At 46.0% G+C, this 17797-nt stretch overlaps 1 protein-coding gene across 4 annotated transcripts in view; it reads left to right on the forward strand.

Moving 5' to 3' along the window:
• Nucleotides 1-17797, forward strand: part of RASSF4 (Ras association domain family member 4) — an 855531-nt gene that overhangs the window by 742201 nt on the left and 95533 nt on the right. For all 4 annotated transcript variants that reach the window (XM_077454834.1, XM_077454835.1, XM_077454837.1 and 1 more), the window contains one exon: nucleotides 7670-7791. In XM_077454834.1, the coding sequence (XP_077310960.1) occupies nucleotides 7670-7791 (122 nt within the window). The remainder of the gene's footprint in view (nucleotides 1-7669; nucleotides 7792-17797) is intronic.

Below are 17797 nucleotides of genomic sequence, written 5' to 3' on the forward strand. Positions count from 1 at the left end.
TCCAACACTACTGCACCTTGTCCTGCATCCTTCCCAGCTGCCAGAAGAGTGACCCAATGCGCCATTAAAGATAGGTAACATCCCTGTCCATGCCTGCTGGACCATGAGTCAGCGGTAATATGCACCTTACTGCTGACCGCCCTGTCCAGCGAGGCACGGACATTGCCTTCCACATGCCGGTAGAGAGCCGGAATCGCCTTCCTTGAGAAAAAGGCATTTGGGGACCTGCCACTGAGGAACCGCACATTGCACAAACTCACTGAAGGGGGCAGAGTCTACCAACTGAAAAGGCAGCAGTTGAAGTGTTAGCAATTTAGAAAAGTTAGCATTCAACCGCTGGGCATGTGGATGGCTGGGAGTGAACTTCTTTTGACGGTCCAGCAGCTGGGGCAGGGAAATTTGCTTGCTACAATCAGACGTGGGTGTACTGCTAGCAGAGTGCCTGCAAGTACTTGGCTGTGACACACCTAATTCTGCACCTTCATTCCTCTCAGTGCAGGTTTCAGAGAGGACTGAAGGTCTAGTGGGGTTGGAGATCCCAGCTGATGAGGAGCAAGGAGAGGTCCACTTTGTTCTTTGGTGTGGGTCTTTAAGGTACGCTTGCCAATGAGCTGCATGGCAGGTCAACATATGTCTGGTCAAGCATGTGGTGCCCAAGCGGCTAATGTTTTGGCCACGCGAGATACGCTTGAGACATATGTTGCAAATGGCAGTGGTGCGATCTGATGCACTCGTCTCAAAAAAGGCCCACACCTAAGAACTTTTGGAATAACGCGCAGAGGCGTGATTCAGTCGGTGTGCTGTCCCTAAGCTGGCCCCTGGAGGGCATCCTGCCTCATTGGAGATGTGCCTCCTCCTCTCTCCTATCAGGCAACCACGTGGAGTCAGTGACCTCATCATCCCCTCCCTCTTCATCACTGGAGCAAACCTGGCAGTATGCTGCAGCTGGTGGAACATGACTGCCAGATTGCTGTCCTTCTTGAGTATTCTCTTTCTCTGCGCTCACGCTACTGCCTTCCTCTAGCTGAGTATCATCAACAGAGCCTTCAAAACACTGGGCATCCTCCTGGAGCATGTACCCAACACTGTGCTCAAACAGTTCGGGGGACTCCTCAGGAGGACATGGTGGATCTCGGGAAGGAGTGACTGATGATAACATTGAGACGAGGGAAGAGGATGCATTGGCAGCTGCTTTGCTAGTACCCTGAGCCCGGGTGAGAGAGGATGAGGAGGATGAAGAGGACTTGGTCATCCACTCTACCAAGTCTTCAACATGATGCGGCTCAACACGTCCAGCTGCCGAAAATAAGGACAAGCGTGTCCCATGGCCACGTGCTGATGACGATGCACCGCGTCCACGACCAGCACTGTTGTCTCTAGAAACAGAGCCTGCTTGCCCTCTTTTATTGGCTCATGACTGTTTGCCTCTCCTTGTTGGTCTTCCAGACATAGTAATGGCCTGCAGGGAGATGGGAAAACCAGCAATTGGGTAGTGTATATTGTGCTGGAGGCACACAACACCCACTAACTCCTGCAGAAGCCTGTATGATAGAACACCAGCAATAAAGGGTAGATACAGGTGTATACTGTGCTGTGCTGGAGGCACACAACGCCCACTAACTCATGCAGATAGCTGTATTAGAGAACAACAGCAATAAAGGGTAGATACAGGTGTATACTGTGCTGGAGGCACACAACACCCACTAACTCCTGCAGATGCCTTTATTATAGAACACCAGCAATAAAGGGTAGATACAGGTGTATATTGTGCTGTGCTGGAGGCACACAACAACCACTAACTCCTGCAGATGGCTGTATTAGAGAACACCAGCAACAAAGGGTAGATGCAGGTTTATATTGTGCTTTGCTGGAGGCATAGAACACCCACTAACTCCTGCAGATGGCTGTATTAGAGAACAACAGCAATAAAGGGTAGATACAGGTGTATACTGCACTGGAGGCACACAACACCCACTAACTCCTGCAGATGGCTATATTAAACAGAAATAAAGGGTAGATACAGGTGTATACTGTGCTGGAGGCACACAACACCCGCTAACTCCTGCAGATGGCTCTAGTAGAGAACAGCAATAAAGGGTAGGTACAGGTGTATACTGCGCTGGAGGCACACAACACTCACTAACTCCTGCAAATGCCGGAACACACTACACAAAGCCACCGTGCTGGTGGCCTTATATAGTGCGGTGTGTATTAAACCCCCTGAGCTATAATTGGCTCTCCTTGCGCCCGGTGCTGTGATTGGCCAAGCATGCGGGGTCACAGTGCATGCTTGGCCAATCATGAGCCAGCAATGCACTGCGATGGCGCAGTGCATTGTGGGCCGTGAGCGCCACACGAATTTGGCGCGAATGGCCCACAGAGTTCTGGCTTTGCCGAACGGGAGAACACCAAGCTCATCCCTATCCTTGAGAACTGTGGCAGTCTTCCCGCCACTCGAACAAGCGGGGGCGCCCTTCATAAAGAGGCTTTAGCGGTCTGTCTTGTAGGTTTCCTACCCCAGGACTTCTTAGGTCCCTGGGGTTGATTTTACCTCTTGAACCTGAGGGTCAAGGCTGTCTCGATTGCCTGGAGGCTGATGCCCCTGGCACTGGAGAAAGAGCCAGTTTAAATGAGGGACGCTTACTCCTTTTCTTAACTGGCACTCCCACTTGATATCTTTTGGATATAATTGTTCAAATCATCCCCAAACAGCCTTTCACCACAGAAAGGAAAACCAGCCAGGAGCTTTTTGCATGGCGCTTTGGCTGACCAATTTTTCAACCATAAGATTTTATGCATATGAACCAACTCAAGTGTAAGGTGAGAGGTCTGAAGGATAGAATCTCTGATTGCATCAGTTGCAAAACACAAAACCGCTGGCAACTCGGCTAAATCCTGGTCCTGCTGTTCAGGGAAAACTTTGAGCCCCTGTTTCAAGTGGTCTTTCATTGACACACTCCAATTTCTGCCACTGCAGGTTGAGCTACTGAACCTGCCAAAGAAAAAAATGTTTTTTTAACAGGAATTACAACTTTTTATTGGTTGGATCCCTAAGCATTTGAGCATTGTCAACACGGCAAGTAAACTATTATTTACAGAGAATATAGCAGCATCAATTGCTGGTATACCCCACATTTTTGTAAATTTTTCCTCCATAGGATAAAAATGTTTATCAGGGTGATCCCACTCAGAATATATAAGCTTTTCCAGCAATGAAGGGACTGCAAAAGCATGCACAGCTTGAGGAGGCTTCAGTGAACCCAAACAAGAAGTGGGCTTTTCAACCGACTCAGTTACGGGTAACTTAAATATGGAGCGGACCATTTCAGTAAGAGATTCCACCAGCAATTTCTCAGCCTGTGAAGCTGAAGAGGGTCCTTCCCCACTTGATTACGTGGAAGAGGATTCATCAGTCTCTTCCCGGTCCCCTGAAGGGGATTCATCTTCCTTCTCCCAGCGTTCCTCTGTTTGAGGGTCCTGAGTGGTAGAAGGGGACCCAGTGTGTTTCCTCCAATCCACTCATGGCTGAGGAAAAAACCTCCTGAGTAATATATACTTGAGCTGAAATGCTGGAAGCAGTTGCAACCCCTAACCCAGATGGCTCACTCTGACCAGCCTCCCTAGGTCTTTCAGGGGGAGATGGCATTGCAGAGGGGGGTTTCTGAGGGAGATCGGTTTGAGTCCCTGTTTTTTGGGGTATTTGTACCCCCCCCCCGCCCATAGTACAAAGCACAAATGCAGAGGTACTACCAGAAAATGCACCCACTGCTGAGCAAATAGTCCAGAAACTGCCGCTGCTATCAAGGCTCAGTCTGATGCTAAGTAAAAGTGCCCTGGGAATGCCAGTGTCACCAAACACTCACATACCATCCATCTGGTCTGTGTCCCTCCTTCAGCTGTATGCACCTGCAAAAGTGCACCTTTATAGTTTTGCACAGCCCTGTGTTATTGATGCTGAAGCACTGCGACGCCACGCTAAGGCCCCACACCCCCCCCTTTTTCCGACCTCCCATTGCTCCCCCCTCATCTTTTTCCTGTGCGAGCGGGGGCTCTGATCCGACTGGATCGCACATGGAGGGGGAGGCTGGGGTGGAGGAGAGGGAGTGGGCTGCTGGATGGAGAGCCACCATAATGGAGGCAGCAGTGGGAGCGGTGCGGCATACGGCCGACTGACACATTCCCTCTTTGCCTGCTGGCAAGAGGCTGTCCAGGTGGGGGGACACTCTAAAGAGAAAAAAAAAACCTTCTCACATCCTACCTAGGGCCGTGCTGGAGGAAGCGTGCAGCTTGTGATACAGAGCGAGACTGGCGAGCATGGAATCACGTACCTGCTCTTGACAGCCCCCAGTGGGGACTTTAGACATAGCAACATTTACTTAAAGGAGAAAACCCACAAGAATTAGAAAAATTCCTTAGGAATCTCCCTTACCTTATCCGGTTGCAGGGTACTATGGTAAACCAGACAGACCCAATCTTCACCCCCCTTTTATCGGGGGATCCACACTCCTGGGCCTGTAAACCACCCCGCCAGGAAATATGGCTGAAAAAAAACAAACACTGTATCCCAGAGTCCAGCTCTCTAAAAAGAGAAGCATTACAAGCAGAACCTAGTTTCTTCTGACACAAGGCCTGGATACCATTCAATTCAACCTGAAAAGGCACTTTCAATGGATCTGGTTGCATGGCTTGCCACAGCAAAGATTCCTCCAGAGAAGCTCAGCACAGCACATCTTTACTCATAACCAACACCTAAGACACTGGCGAAAAAAACTGAGGTACTCCCAGTAAGGGGAGGGGTTATATAGGGAGCTAAACTTCCTGTCTAGGGTGTGCCAGTGTCCATCACCTAAAGGTGCCTATATAACCCATACAATAATTACTGTGGCACTGTGTCCCGTGATGTACGATAAAGAAAAAGAATTCCAGCTTGCAGACAAATACTACCAAGAATAAGTTGACCAAGTGTTTGCCAATCTCCTTGCTTAGCAATTCAGAATTCAGTGTGGTGAATGAGTATCATATATGCACAAGGCCACAGGAGTTTTCAGCACAATAAAAGTAATGTCAACAATTTAACATGCAATCATTGCTGCAGTAACAACGTTTACAGCATGGCTGAATAGCTGACAACTGCGTGTTTGTTTGGAACTGTCTTTGAATTGTATGTATGTGATTTCTCGACTCTGGGTCCTTTGCCTGCTCCTGAGGGTAGTCCCGGTTTTGTGGGGTCTTGTTGAACCAGAGCCAGTGTGCCCAGTGATCCTTAGAAAATCTGAATCCAGTGCCCAATTCATTCTTGTGTTAGGAGAGCAACAAATATCAGCTTTGCGGCCAAGAGTAAAAAACAGACTGCCAATCTGTTCACAGTTTGGCTGATACACTGGCACTGTAGTGACTAATGTAAGTCTCTGATGTAGAATACCACTAGTATTTTTGCCTGTAGTTAAGATTTAAAGGTCACCAAGAGCACAGCACTGCAGCGGAGCCTCCAGCTGTCAGAACTCATTGAAACCATAATGCTGTGCATTGTGTTACACCCCATTCAAAATGAATAGGCTGAAACACTCACTGACAAAAATGGAGCAAGCTGCAGTTTATTGCAAGGCCATGTACAGGACACCATGTATTGTGCTGGACTGCGTTGGAGTGCTCATGCATTCTGGAGGTACATTTTGGTGCTATTCACAATAAATAGCACCACAATACACAACCGCATGTAATGCACATTGCTGTACATGGTGTTCATGAGCTCTTACAGTAACTAATGCTGAATGTCATTGAGCATTTGCCTAACAGCTGTCATTACACTAACCCTCTCCAACTGTTCATCTCCAATCAATCCATGAAATGGGAGCCTGCTCATGTGTACTTGGTGCCTATTCACTCGTCCTGTGATTTAACTGTAGCAGACAATAAAAATACAGTTTCCTGTCACACAGGGGATAATGGGAAGCCTTGTGAGTGTCAAAATAAACATATGCATGGGGAAAATAAGTTCATAAAACATGGTTCATACAAAGAAGCCTGACCCACCACAAACTGGCTTGTATAGATCAGTTCCCTCATCCTCTGTTAGAGTTGAATAAAGTTTTGTTCATTCACATTCTTTAAAAGGGTGTACCTATAGCTGCGGCACTCAAAAATTACATTTGAGGATATGTAATTGGTAGCAGAATAAGAATACATTTGTATTGAAGAACACTTAAAAGAGTAACTTTTGGGGAAAAAAAATCCCCTCTGGGTAATCTATGTACATTGCAAGGATTATAAACAACCTTTGTTGCAGATTCCTACCTTTTGTTATTCTGAAATAATCCCTGTTTGTTCCTCCGAGCCTCAGTACTATGTGGGTCTGATGGGAGGGGTTTCATAATTATCTATCAGGTGTGCACATGGGCGTCTGCAGAACTTTTTTACGGGGGGGGGGGGGGGGCATCATTTTAGGGTCACCCATGTGCCACCCCTTTTCGACAATGTCATTATCACATTGTCATGGTCAGAGACAGCAGGCGTAGTGCAGTCCCTAGGATAAGTAATGGCCGACAGTCCCTCTTACCAGACCCAGCGAAACTACAGCAGTGATCCTTCTGGCTGGATGATCGCTCACTCTGGGTTCCCCGGGGGTGATTCTGGTCAGTAGTGTAGCATGTCTGTACCCTGGCAGTGGCTCAGTCTTTTTCTCTCTGGTGGCTTGGGCAGCCTGTCTCTCTCTTTGGCGCTGGGTAGCGTGGCTCTCTCTTTGGCGCTGGGTAGCGTGTCTTTCTCTCTGGTGGTGCTGGGTAGCGTGGCTCTTTCTCTGGTGGCGCTGGGTAGCGTGGCTCTCTCTGGTGGCACTTGATCGAGCTGTAGCCCTCTTCCTGTGGAAAATGGGGCCCCCAATCTTCAGGACTACATGTCCCAGGATGCTCTCCTTATGGCCAATGGGGAAGGAACCGAGCGGGCAGGAAGCTAGGCAGGGAACCTGGTGACAGGAGAAGTGGGGGAAAACTCTGAAAGCCCGCAGCTCCCATTTCTCCTGACACAGCGCCGCAGAGTTCTCTGCTGGACTGAGCAGGGAAAAGAGCCTGCAGTCACACTACACTGATGGGGGGGCTTGACAGTACTTTGATGGTGTCACCCCCGCTGGCTGCTCGCACGCCACTGTGCTAAATTTGCCAATCCGATCCCCGATTCTGGGGGGGCACTTGACCCCCCTTGCCCCTACCTGCGGACGCCCATGGGTGTGCACCTGCAGGGCTTTAATGAGGAAATCTGCTGGGCCTGCGTTCCTTTATACAAATTCCTACTGGGAGTGTCTCACCAAAAATGAAATTTTTTCGCAGGGATGCCTGAAATCTGACTTTTAAGCAGACTTCTGGGAAAATTGGTGAGCCAATCACACAAGCAGGAAATTATGTTTCTGGGGGTGGTCTGTACACACTGTGTACAGAACAACTCCAGATAGCCATATTCCAATGCATTCTCAGAAAATTACAGTGGCTGTAGATAGAAAAGGAAAGGTAATTTTTAATACCATTAAACTACAATATGACTTGTGTCGCAATTGTATACACTATGTTATTTGTTCTTTATTTACTATTTTTTTTCCCCACAAAAGTGGAGTTAATCATTTGCCAGTATTTTGATAAATGTTCACTAGTTAGTAAATTGTTTTTAAATATTTTTACAGAAAGAACTAAATTAGGAGAGACAGAGTTCCCCCTGATCTGCAGAATACTACATGGTCCCTGTGAGAAGATTGCCAAGTTATTCATAATGGAGGCTGATCTTGGAGAAGAGGTCTCACATGATGTAAGTTGGTAGATGTTGCTTAGTCTTAAGAGAAATTCATTTTCGTAGATTTAAATTTCCCTTTTTCTATACACAATGTATAACCAAACGTTTCTTGGAACCCAATCATCACATGTATACAGGCAGCACTGTGACTCAGTAGTTAGCACTTCTACCTTTTGAAGCATCTGGGCCAGTTTGAATCCCAACCTTGACATTAACTTTACTGTATTTGCATGTTCTCCCTTTGATAAAGTGGTTTCCTCTGTATACTCCCACACTCCAAAGGCATGCTGGTAGATTAATTGGCTCCAGGGCCGTAGATAATTTTTTCTCCTGGGGAAGTTCAGCCTTGGGCATCCAGAGAAGAAAAGTTAGGCGGCACGCCTGCCAGATTGTGACAAATTGTGGTTATGGAAAAATTGCAGCTGGAAATCACTGGAATAGACACTGCTACTCCCATAATCTCCACTTGCTCCTGAGTACTGCATCAAGTGGCTGGCCTGCTGCATTCTAAACACAGGAGGTCGGACTCTTAGTGGAAGCAATAATAACCCCCAACATTGATGTTAGTGGGTGCAATAATAACCCCCTGCATTGGTGTTAGTGGGCACGATAAGAACCCTTTGCATTGGTGTCAGTGGATGCAATAATAACACCCTGCATTGGTGTCAATGAATAATTCAATCATAGTGGTGTGGAAGATACGAAGTGGGAGGTTATACACTGAAGCTTGGCGGGTTTAAACAGGATTAGGATTGTACACCTAACTGGTGATTTAAGGCTATTTGTCTCCTTGCAATTCCTTGTGGATGCAATAATAACACCCTTCATTGGTGTCAGTGGATGAAATAAAAAACCCCATTATTGGTATAAATATACGCAATAATAACCCCCAATATTGGTGCCAGTGAATGCAATAATAACCCCCTACATTGGTATCAGTGGATGCAATAATAACTTCTAGCACTTGAGTCAGTGGATGCATTATTAACCCCCAACATTGGTGTCAGTGGATGCAATATTAACTCCCAGCACTAGTGTGAATGGATGCAATAATAGCTCCCAGTATTGCTTTCAATTGACACAATAATAACCCCCAACATTGGCGCAAGTTAACGCATTGCTAACCCTCAAAATGTATGTCAATGGATGCAATAATAACTCCCAGTATTGGTGTCATTGAATGCAATAATAACCCCCAGGAAAAGATCCCTCGTGGAGAGTCCCCAAGCGCGGGGAGAAAAGAAAAAAAAATGTAACAGCTTTACCCCGGATGCCTGCATAATTAGATGTGCCTCTTTTAATCATCAACCACGTGAGTTGCTAAATGTTGTACCTTCATTAAGTGTAACCATATTGCTACACTTAAAGGCACCCCTCTTCTCTTGTGAATGCTGCCATTTGTAAATGGACATGTTATGGTTATATAACCTATCATATTGCTATAATCTTTTTATATGGACTATGAAACTGAAAGACCTATGAATAAATGGTTGTGGAACAAATCATCTGAGTTTCCATTATTTATGGGGAAATACACTTTGATATACAAGTGCTTTTGATTACGAGCATGTTTCCAGAACAAATTATGCTTGCAATCCAAGGTTTTACTATATATCAGTCTCCGCCAAAATGCATGTGTACTTTACCCTTGCCCGATATATGGTACCAGCTGATCCCTGCCATAGCAAGTTTACACAGTTTACACGATGGGTGCTCAGCTCCTTACTGGTTCTGTGAGGTTCTGATGTCCCAGTATGATGCATGAAGCGGGTAATTCCTGGCTTCTATTGTGGTAGTCGTAGGCTCCGCTCACTGCCTGTACGTCTTCCCCACTCAGCTCGCCAACTCTACAGGGAATGCCATCGATGGAGTCTCAGGCATTCATGATGTCAACGCGTTTCACTATATGATTACATATAGACTTTTGACAACACGGTTACAGTGATAATTCCCTGATCTGGGTAATAAAGTAGTTGGCTTAGGAACGGATCACTTGTGATCCTAATGACTTCTATACAGGAAGCCAAATAATTAAGGCTCTAATTATAAATGGGTTCCCGATCAGGGCAAACACACACATCAGAGGCTTCCAATATGCAGAAATTCGTGAGAAACCCATGTTATATGCGGACGACACTATGTTTCTCTGAGACACAGAAAACTCTCTTGGAGAGGCTATGGCATTGATTAAACGAAATGAGCCAATGGTCACTATGAGGAATTGCAGCTACTGGGGGACGGTGGAGGAGACATGGAGTCACACTCCTGAGGCATATTTTCGCTGATGGGAAACTGCGCCCCTTTCCCGAATTGAGGGATCAGTTCTGCCTTCCTCACTCAATGTTCTTTCATTATATGCAACTGAGTCATGCAGTGGTGGCGCAGACCATTGGGGCTCCGTGGATCCTTTCCCAGACATCTGTTTTCCATTACATGGAAGAGGTGTCTCTGTTCAGAGGCTTTATATCTAGATGCTACTCCGCTACTATGATTCTCCAGACCCATTTAGAGGGTTTCCCCCAGGGGGTGGCAAATAGGTGGGAAAAAGATGTGGGCACCTTCGAGGAAGGGCAGAGGGAGGAAGCACTACAGGCGATACAGCTATGCTCGCTCAACGTAGCCCAACACCTGTCCCAACTATACAGTGTCCTTAGAGTCCACTATACACCGGCCAGGCTATTTAGAATGGGGGTGAGGGTGGACTCAAACTGTCCCAGATGTATGAAAAACCATGGCGACCTCATTCACCTGCTATGGCGCTGCCCCAAACTACGCAGGTTCTAGACTCAATAGTGCCTTTCAGGTCATGGTGCCATTGGACCTGAAGCCCTGCCTACTAGGGATTGTGGATGACATCCTCAGAGGTGAGGATCAGAAGCAGGCGATTGCTAGGGCCTTGTTTCAGGTCCGCAAATTAATCCTTAGGCACTGGAAGGCAGTGGTCTAACACAGATGAAGACACACTCCGGCTGGAGAAATATATATACCAACATAGGGGGCGCCCACAAAAAATTTGACAAACTATGGTCGCCCTGGCTAGATACCCCTGGTATTTCACCTATAGACTTGGTGTTGGATAGACTGCTGCTTTTTCATCTAGATGTCCTGAAAGTTTAAATACAGGAGTTAGGGGCGAGATGTCTTGGGGTCCAGTGGTAGACGTTATGGGTGCCGGTACGAGCAGGAGTTGCCTGGAGGCAATGGCAATTTGAATTTAATTTGAATGTTTTCTTAAAACTGGGAATACTGGTTGTAACACTGAATGGCTTTTATGAGGATTGGTGCCTTATTTATGCAATCAATGCACAGAGTGATGCTGGATTATCTTTGTGAAAAAAATTGTTTTGCCATGTTTATGTTATAATAAAACCTTTTTGATAAAAAAAAAAAAAATGGGTCCCCAATATTACTGTCACCAGTATGGTTTGTCACTATAGCCTAACTAAGCTTACATGAAAAAATAGTCCACAAGTTCGGGGGAAAAAAAGAGGCTAAGCGTGTGACAAAAATTGTAAACAGATTAGGTAACAAAAAGCAAGATTTAATTTATTAGTATCAAAAGATTAATAATAAAAAGTTGAACCTGGGGTTAAAAAACCCAGAAGAAATACATAGAACCACTTAGACATTGCATGGCTAGCATACTAACATACAGTGTTGGTCATCTTACTTTAAAAAAGTAATTAGTTAAGTTACAAATTACTTCTCCCAAAAAGTAATTGTGTTAGTAACTCGGTTACTATTATTGGAAAAGTAATTAGTTACTCAGCAAAGTAACTGTGACTTTTTTTGTATATTCTATAGACGGGACTAGGGAAGGAAGTGAATGTCGCCGCCTTCATCGGCAAGATTGACACCTCGCGAGCCCCGTTGCCTGGTATGGATTTAAAGGGGAACCCCTACGCTGAAAAAACGGTCCATAGCAGACCCTTATCCGAGCACGCAGCCCGGCCAGTCAGGAAGGGGGGTGGGGACGAGCGAGCGCCCCCCCTCCTGGGGCGGTCCAGACAGGATGTAATTGTGGTAACGCCATCCAAGTAATATGAACGGTGTTACCATGAGGGGAAGAGTAATCAGTTAGATTATTCGTTACCCTCTAAAGTAACTGCGTTAAGTAACTCAGTTTATTTTAACTGAGTTACTTACATCACTGCTAACATAACAAAAAACACAAAGCAAGTGCAACATAAAACTAAAATAACAAGATCGTCCGGACACCAAGTGTTCTGGCACACAGGGTAAAACCACAGCTTAATGCCTTAAATATTTATCACCTAAGGTAGTTCTACCGTATTTCAGCCCCTTGGAGGCTCGAGCTGGGGGGGGATAGGTAATGTGGCTGGCGATTCCTAAAGAAGAATTTTCAAATTAGATAATGGAAGGAATATTGTTTCTGCATATTTTAGATGCCTGCCGTCCCGTTGACTCATGGGAATAGGATATTGCGCTGATATCTGGTGCAAATAGAAATTCCTGTGTATACAGAAGGACAGATTACTGGGAGGGGCTGGGGAAGACCCAGCTGTCATGGTGCACGTTGGCACCAATGACAAAGTCAGAGGCAGATGGAGTGTCCTAAAGAATGATTTTAGGGACTTGGGAGCTAAATTGAGGAAAAGGACCTCCAAGGTAGTATTCTCAGGAATACTACCAGTACATCAAGCCACACCAGAAAGGAAGAGGGAGATTAGGGAAGTAAATAAGTGGCTCAAAAGCTGGTGTAGTAAGGAGGGGTTTGGGTTCCTGGAGGACTGGGACGACTTCTCAGTCAATAACCGGTACTATAGAAGGGACGGACTGCACCTAAATGAGGAGGGTGCAGATCAGCTGGGATTAAGGATGGCCAAAAAGTTAGAGGGGTTTTTAAACTAGGCGACGGGGGGGAGGGTTCAGAGAAGAGATAGTCAGCGTGGAGCATATTCCAGAGGGTAATATTAAGGGCATTAGTGGTAGGTTAACCAAAGCACATAAACCCAAGGTAAATATAGTAGCAAGTCCTAGTTGTAATCTTGGAACACCCAAGAGGATAGTATGTGACCTGTCAAAATATATTAATACATTAAAATGTTTGTTCACCAATGCCAGAAGTCTGCCAAGCAAAATAGGCGAGTTGGAAGCTCTGGTGCATCAGGAGAGCTATGATGTAATCGGTATTGCTGAAACTTGGCTTCATTCCTCACATGACTGGGCTATTAATATTCTTGGCTGTGCACTCTTTCGGAAAGACAGAGTAAAAAGGAAAGGGGAAGGGGTCTGTCTGTATGTGAGAAGTGATCTCAAAGTGAGTGAGAAAAAGGACCTGGTGGACAGAGAGTGTGATGAATCTGAAACATTATGGGTGGAACTGCATACAGATGTGCGTAGTTCAAAGTTAATCATTGGAGTTTGTTATAGACCATCCAATGTTAATGAGGAGGTGGAGACTCAGCTTCTTCGACAGATAGAAAGGGCTGCAAGGGCTGGGACAGTGATAATAATGGGAGATTTTAACTACCCAGAAATTTACTGGGGTAATGGCACTGCTGGGACAGTTAAAGGGCAAAAAATGATAAACCTATTACAGGACAATTTTATGGTCCAGTTTATTGAGGCCCCAACTAGGAATGATGCTCTGTTGGACCTGGTAATCTCAAACCATGCAGAACGTATTACTAATGTTCAGATAAAGGAACATCTGGTAGCAGTGACCATAACATGATTTCATTTGATTTTTAGCTGTAAGCAAAAATCACATACGGGAAAGATAAAAACACTTAATTTCAAGAGAGCAAATTTTCCAAGGATGAGGGCTGCTCTCCAGGACTTAGACTGGGAGAGAATATTGGCATCAATGGGCACAGAACAGAAATGGGAATTCTTCAAAAAGACTGTTTGTGATCTCACGGCAAAGTATATTCCCATGGGCAATACATTTAAAAGGTTATAAATAAAACCGATGTGGCTCACGGCCTAAGTTAAAAAAGCTATAAACTATAAAAAAGAGCTTTTAAAAAATATAAAGATGAAGGAACGCTAGTGTCATTTAAATGTTACAAGGAATATAACAGAATGTGTAAAAAGGAAATCAAGGATGCAAAAATTCAAAATGAAAGACAGATTAAAAAAGATAGTAGGACAAACCCCAAAAAATTATTCAAATATATTAATAGTAAAAAGGTTAAGTCTGAGCATGTAGGCCCTTTGCAAAATAATCTGGAGTGGGTGACTGGGGACAAAGAGAAGGCTAACTTTTTAAATACTTTCTTCAGCTCTGTGTATACAAAGGAGCATGGGGGAGCTCATGTCCATAATGTGGGTGGTAGTGACGCAGCCCCAAATCCACAATGGCTCAAAAGTGATATGGTCCTGAAATATTTGGACAGAATAAAGGTGGATAAAGCACCTGGACCTGATGGCATCCACCCACGGATCCTAAAATAATTGAGCTCTGTTATATCAAAGCCATTGTATCTAATTTTTAGGGACTCATTAATGACAGGAATAGTACCACTGGATTGGCGCAGGGCCAATGTGGTGCCTATATTTAAAAAGGGAACAAAGTCTTTACCAAGTAACTATAGACTCGTTAGTTTAACTTTAGTTGGGAAGATACTGGAGGGATTAATAAAGGACCACATAGATGAGTTCTTGCAGGAAAAAAATATTTTAAGCAACAGACAGCATGGATTCATGAAAGACAGAAGTTGTCAGACAAACCTGATTTCTTTTTATGAGGTGGTAAGTAAAACCTTGGACAGAGGGGTGGCGGTGGACGTGATATACTTGGATTTTGCAAAAGCGTTCGATACAGTTCCGCACACACGGCTCATGTGTAAGGTAAAGTCTACAGGTTTGGAAATATCAGTTTGTAAATGAATAGAAAACTGGCTAATAGACAGAATTCAGAGAGTAGTGGTTAATGATTCTTGCTCTGAATGGTCTAAGGTTATCAGTGCTGTACCCCAAGGTTCAGTGTTGGGACCCTTATTTTTTAATATCTTTATAAATGATATTGGGTCTGGGATCAAAAGTAACATTTCCATCTTTGCAGATGACACCAAGCTATGCAGTGGAATAACGTCCTTACAGGATGTTTCCGATTTACAAGCTGACCTCAATGCTCTGTCTAATTGGGCGACTATGTGGCAGATGAGGTTTAATGTTGAGAAATGTAAAGTCATGCACTTGGGGGCTAAGAATATGCATGCATCATACATGCTAGGGGGAGTACAACTGGGGGAATCCATAGTGGAGAAGGATCTGGGGGTTTTGGTAGATCATAAGCTTAATAATAGCATGCAATGCCAAGCTGCGGTTTCCAAAGCGAGCAAAGTCCTTTCCTGTATTAACCAGTTGCCGACCGCCGCACGACGATGTACGTCGACAGCATGGCACGGGCAGGCATAAGGGCGTACATGTACGTCCCTGCCTTCCCGCGGGTCGGGGGCCCGATCGGGCCCCCGCCCGGTGCCTGCGGCGGTCGGTTTTCGTGCGGGAGCGATCCCGGACGAGGGGACGGCCATTCATTCATGGCCACCCCCTCGCGATCGCTCCCGACGAATGAAAATCCTTCGTGACATCACTTCCTCTCCTGTGAGGAGAGGAAGTGATGTATTCTCTCCTCCGTGTCGGTATTTTTCGTTCCGACACGGAGGAGAACGGATCGGTGAGTTGCACCAACACTCTACACAAACAGTAGAACATGCCAGGCACACTCACACCCCCCCTTTACCCCCCGATCACCCCCCCAATTACCCCTGCCCCCCAGTCACAGTGACACCAATGTCATTTTTTTTTTTTTGCATTGGTGTCATTTGTGACTGTAATAACTGTTAGGGCAGTTAGGGTTAGCCCCCTTTAGTTCTAATGTACCCCCCTAACCCCCCCAATAAAGGTTTAACCCCGTGATCACCCCCCGTCGCCAGTGTCACTAAGGCTGGGTTCACATTGCAGCGGTTTATGAGAACGAATGTGATTCGCACCGCACTGCAGTGCAAATCACATCCGATCTCTGTGCGATTCGAGTTCAGCCATTCGCCGCACCCGCCACACCCGCCGCACCCGCCGCAAATTCGCACGGGACCCTTTTTTTGGCCCGCAGCAGAATCGGATCGCATGGGTGTTCACGCCATGCGATCCGAGTTTGCAGATCGCACTGCGATATGCAAACTGATCTGGGGGTGTCAGTAACATTTCACTGACACTCCCAGCAGTTCGCATAGGGCAGTGTGAACTGCCGCCGGGAGGCATGCGATGCGGGAACCCGCCGCGCATTCGTGGCGTTCCCGCATCGCTCCAGTGTGAACCCAGCCTAATAAGCGATCATTTTTCTGATCGCCGTATTAGTGTCACAGGTGACGCTAGTTAGGCAGGTAGGTATTTAGGTTCGCCGCAGCTTTTTATAGCACCAGGGACCCCCATATACTACCGCATAAAGCCCCCTGATTGCCCCCTAGTTAACCCTTTCACCAGTGATCACCATATAACTGTTACAGGTGACGCTGGTTGGTTAGTTATTTTTTTATAGTTTCAGGGCACCCGCCATTTATTACCTAATAAAGGTTTAACCCCCTGATCACCCGGCGGGTGTCATTTGTGACTAATAACTGTTAGGGCAGTTAGGGTTAGCCCCCTTTAGTTCTAAGGTACCCCCCTAACCCCCCCAATAAAGGTTTAACCCCGTGATCACCCCCCGTCGCCAGTGTCACTAAGGCTGGGTTCACATTGCAGCGGTTTATGAGAACGGATGTGATTTGCACCGCACTGCAGTGCAAATCACATCCGATCTCTGTGCGATTCGAGTTCAGCTATACAGATAGTATGGCTGAATTCGTGTCGCACCCGCCGCACCCGCCGCAAACTCGCACGGGACCCTTTTTTTGGTCCGCAGCAGAATCGGATCGCATGGGTGTTCACACCATGCGATCCAAGTTTGCAGATCGCACTGCGATATGCGAACTGATCTGGGGGTGTCATTAACATTTCACTGACACTCCCAGCAGTTCGCATAGGGCAGTGTGAACTGCCGCCGGGAGGCATGCGATGCGGGAACCCGCCGCGCATTCGTGGCGTTCCCGCATCGCTCCAGTGTGAACCCAGCCTAATAAGCGATCGTTTTTCTGATCGCTGTATTAGTGTCACAGGTGACGGCAGTTAGGTATTTAGGTTCGCCGCAGCTTTTTATAGCGCCAGGGACCCCCATATACTACCGCATAAAGCCCCCTGATTGCCCCCTAGTTAACCCTTTCACCAGTGATCACCATATAACTGTTACAGGTGACGCTGGTTGGTTAGTTATTTTTTTATAGTTTCAGGGCACCCGCCATTTATTACCTAGTCTCACTAGTGTACCCCTAAATTTAGGGGTGTCTACTTTCCAAAATGGGGTCATTTGGGGGGGGGTTTGTGCCATCTTGGCATTTTATGGCCTTCAAAACTGTAACGCCCTTAGAAAGCCTGAAGGCGGTGCTTGGTTTTCGGGGCCCCGTACGCGGCTAGGCTCCCAAAAAGTCCCACATATGTGGTATCCCCGTACTCAGGAGAAGCAGCAGAATTTATTTTGGGGTGTCATTTCACATATGCCCATGGTATGCGTGAGCAATATATCATTTAGTGACAACTTTGTGAAAAAAAAAAAAAAAAAAAAAAGTTTGTAATTTTCCCGCAACTTGTGGCAAAATATAAAATATTCCATGAACTCAACATGCCTCTCAGCAAATAGCTTGGGGTGTCTACTTTCTAAAATGGGGTCATTTGTGGGGGTTTTGTGCCATCTTGGCATTTTATGGCCTTCAAAACTGTAATAGGTAGTGAGGAGTGAAGTCAAATATTTACGCCCTTAGAAAGCCTGAAGGCGGTGCTTGGTTTTCGGGGCCCCGTACGCAGCTAGACTCCCAAAAAGTCCCACATATGTGGTATCCCCGTACTCAGGAGAAGCAGCAGAATTTATTTTGGGGTGTTATTTCACATATGCCCATGGCATGCATGAGCAATATATCATTTAGTGACAACTTTGTGAAAAAAAAAAAAAAAAAAAAAAAGT

The sequence above is a fragment of the Lithobates pipiens genome, unplaced genomic scaffold (genome assembly GCF_037356315.1).
Source record: "Lithobates pipiens isolate NorthernLeopardFrog02 unplaced genomic scaffold, aLitPip1_a1.2 Scaffold_25, whole genome shotgun sequence".
Lineage (NCBI taxonomy): Eukaryota > Metazoa > Chordata > Amphibia > Anura > Ranidae > Lithobates > Lithobates pipiens.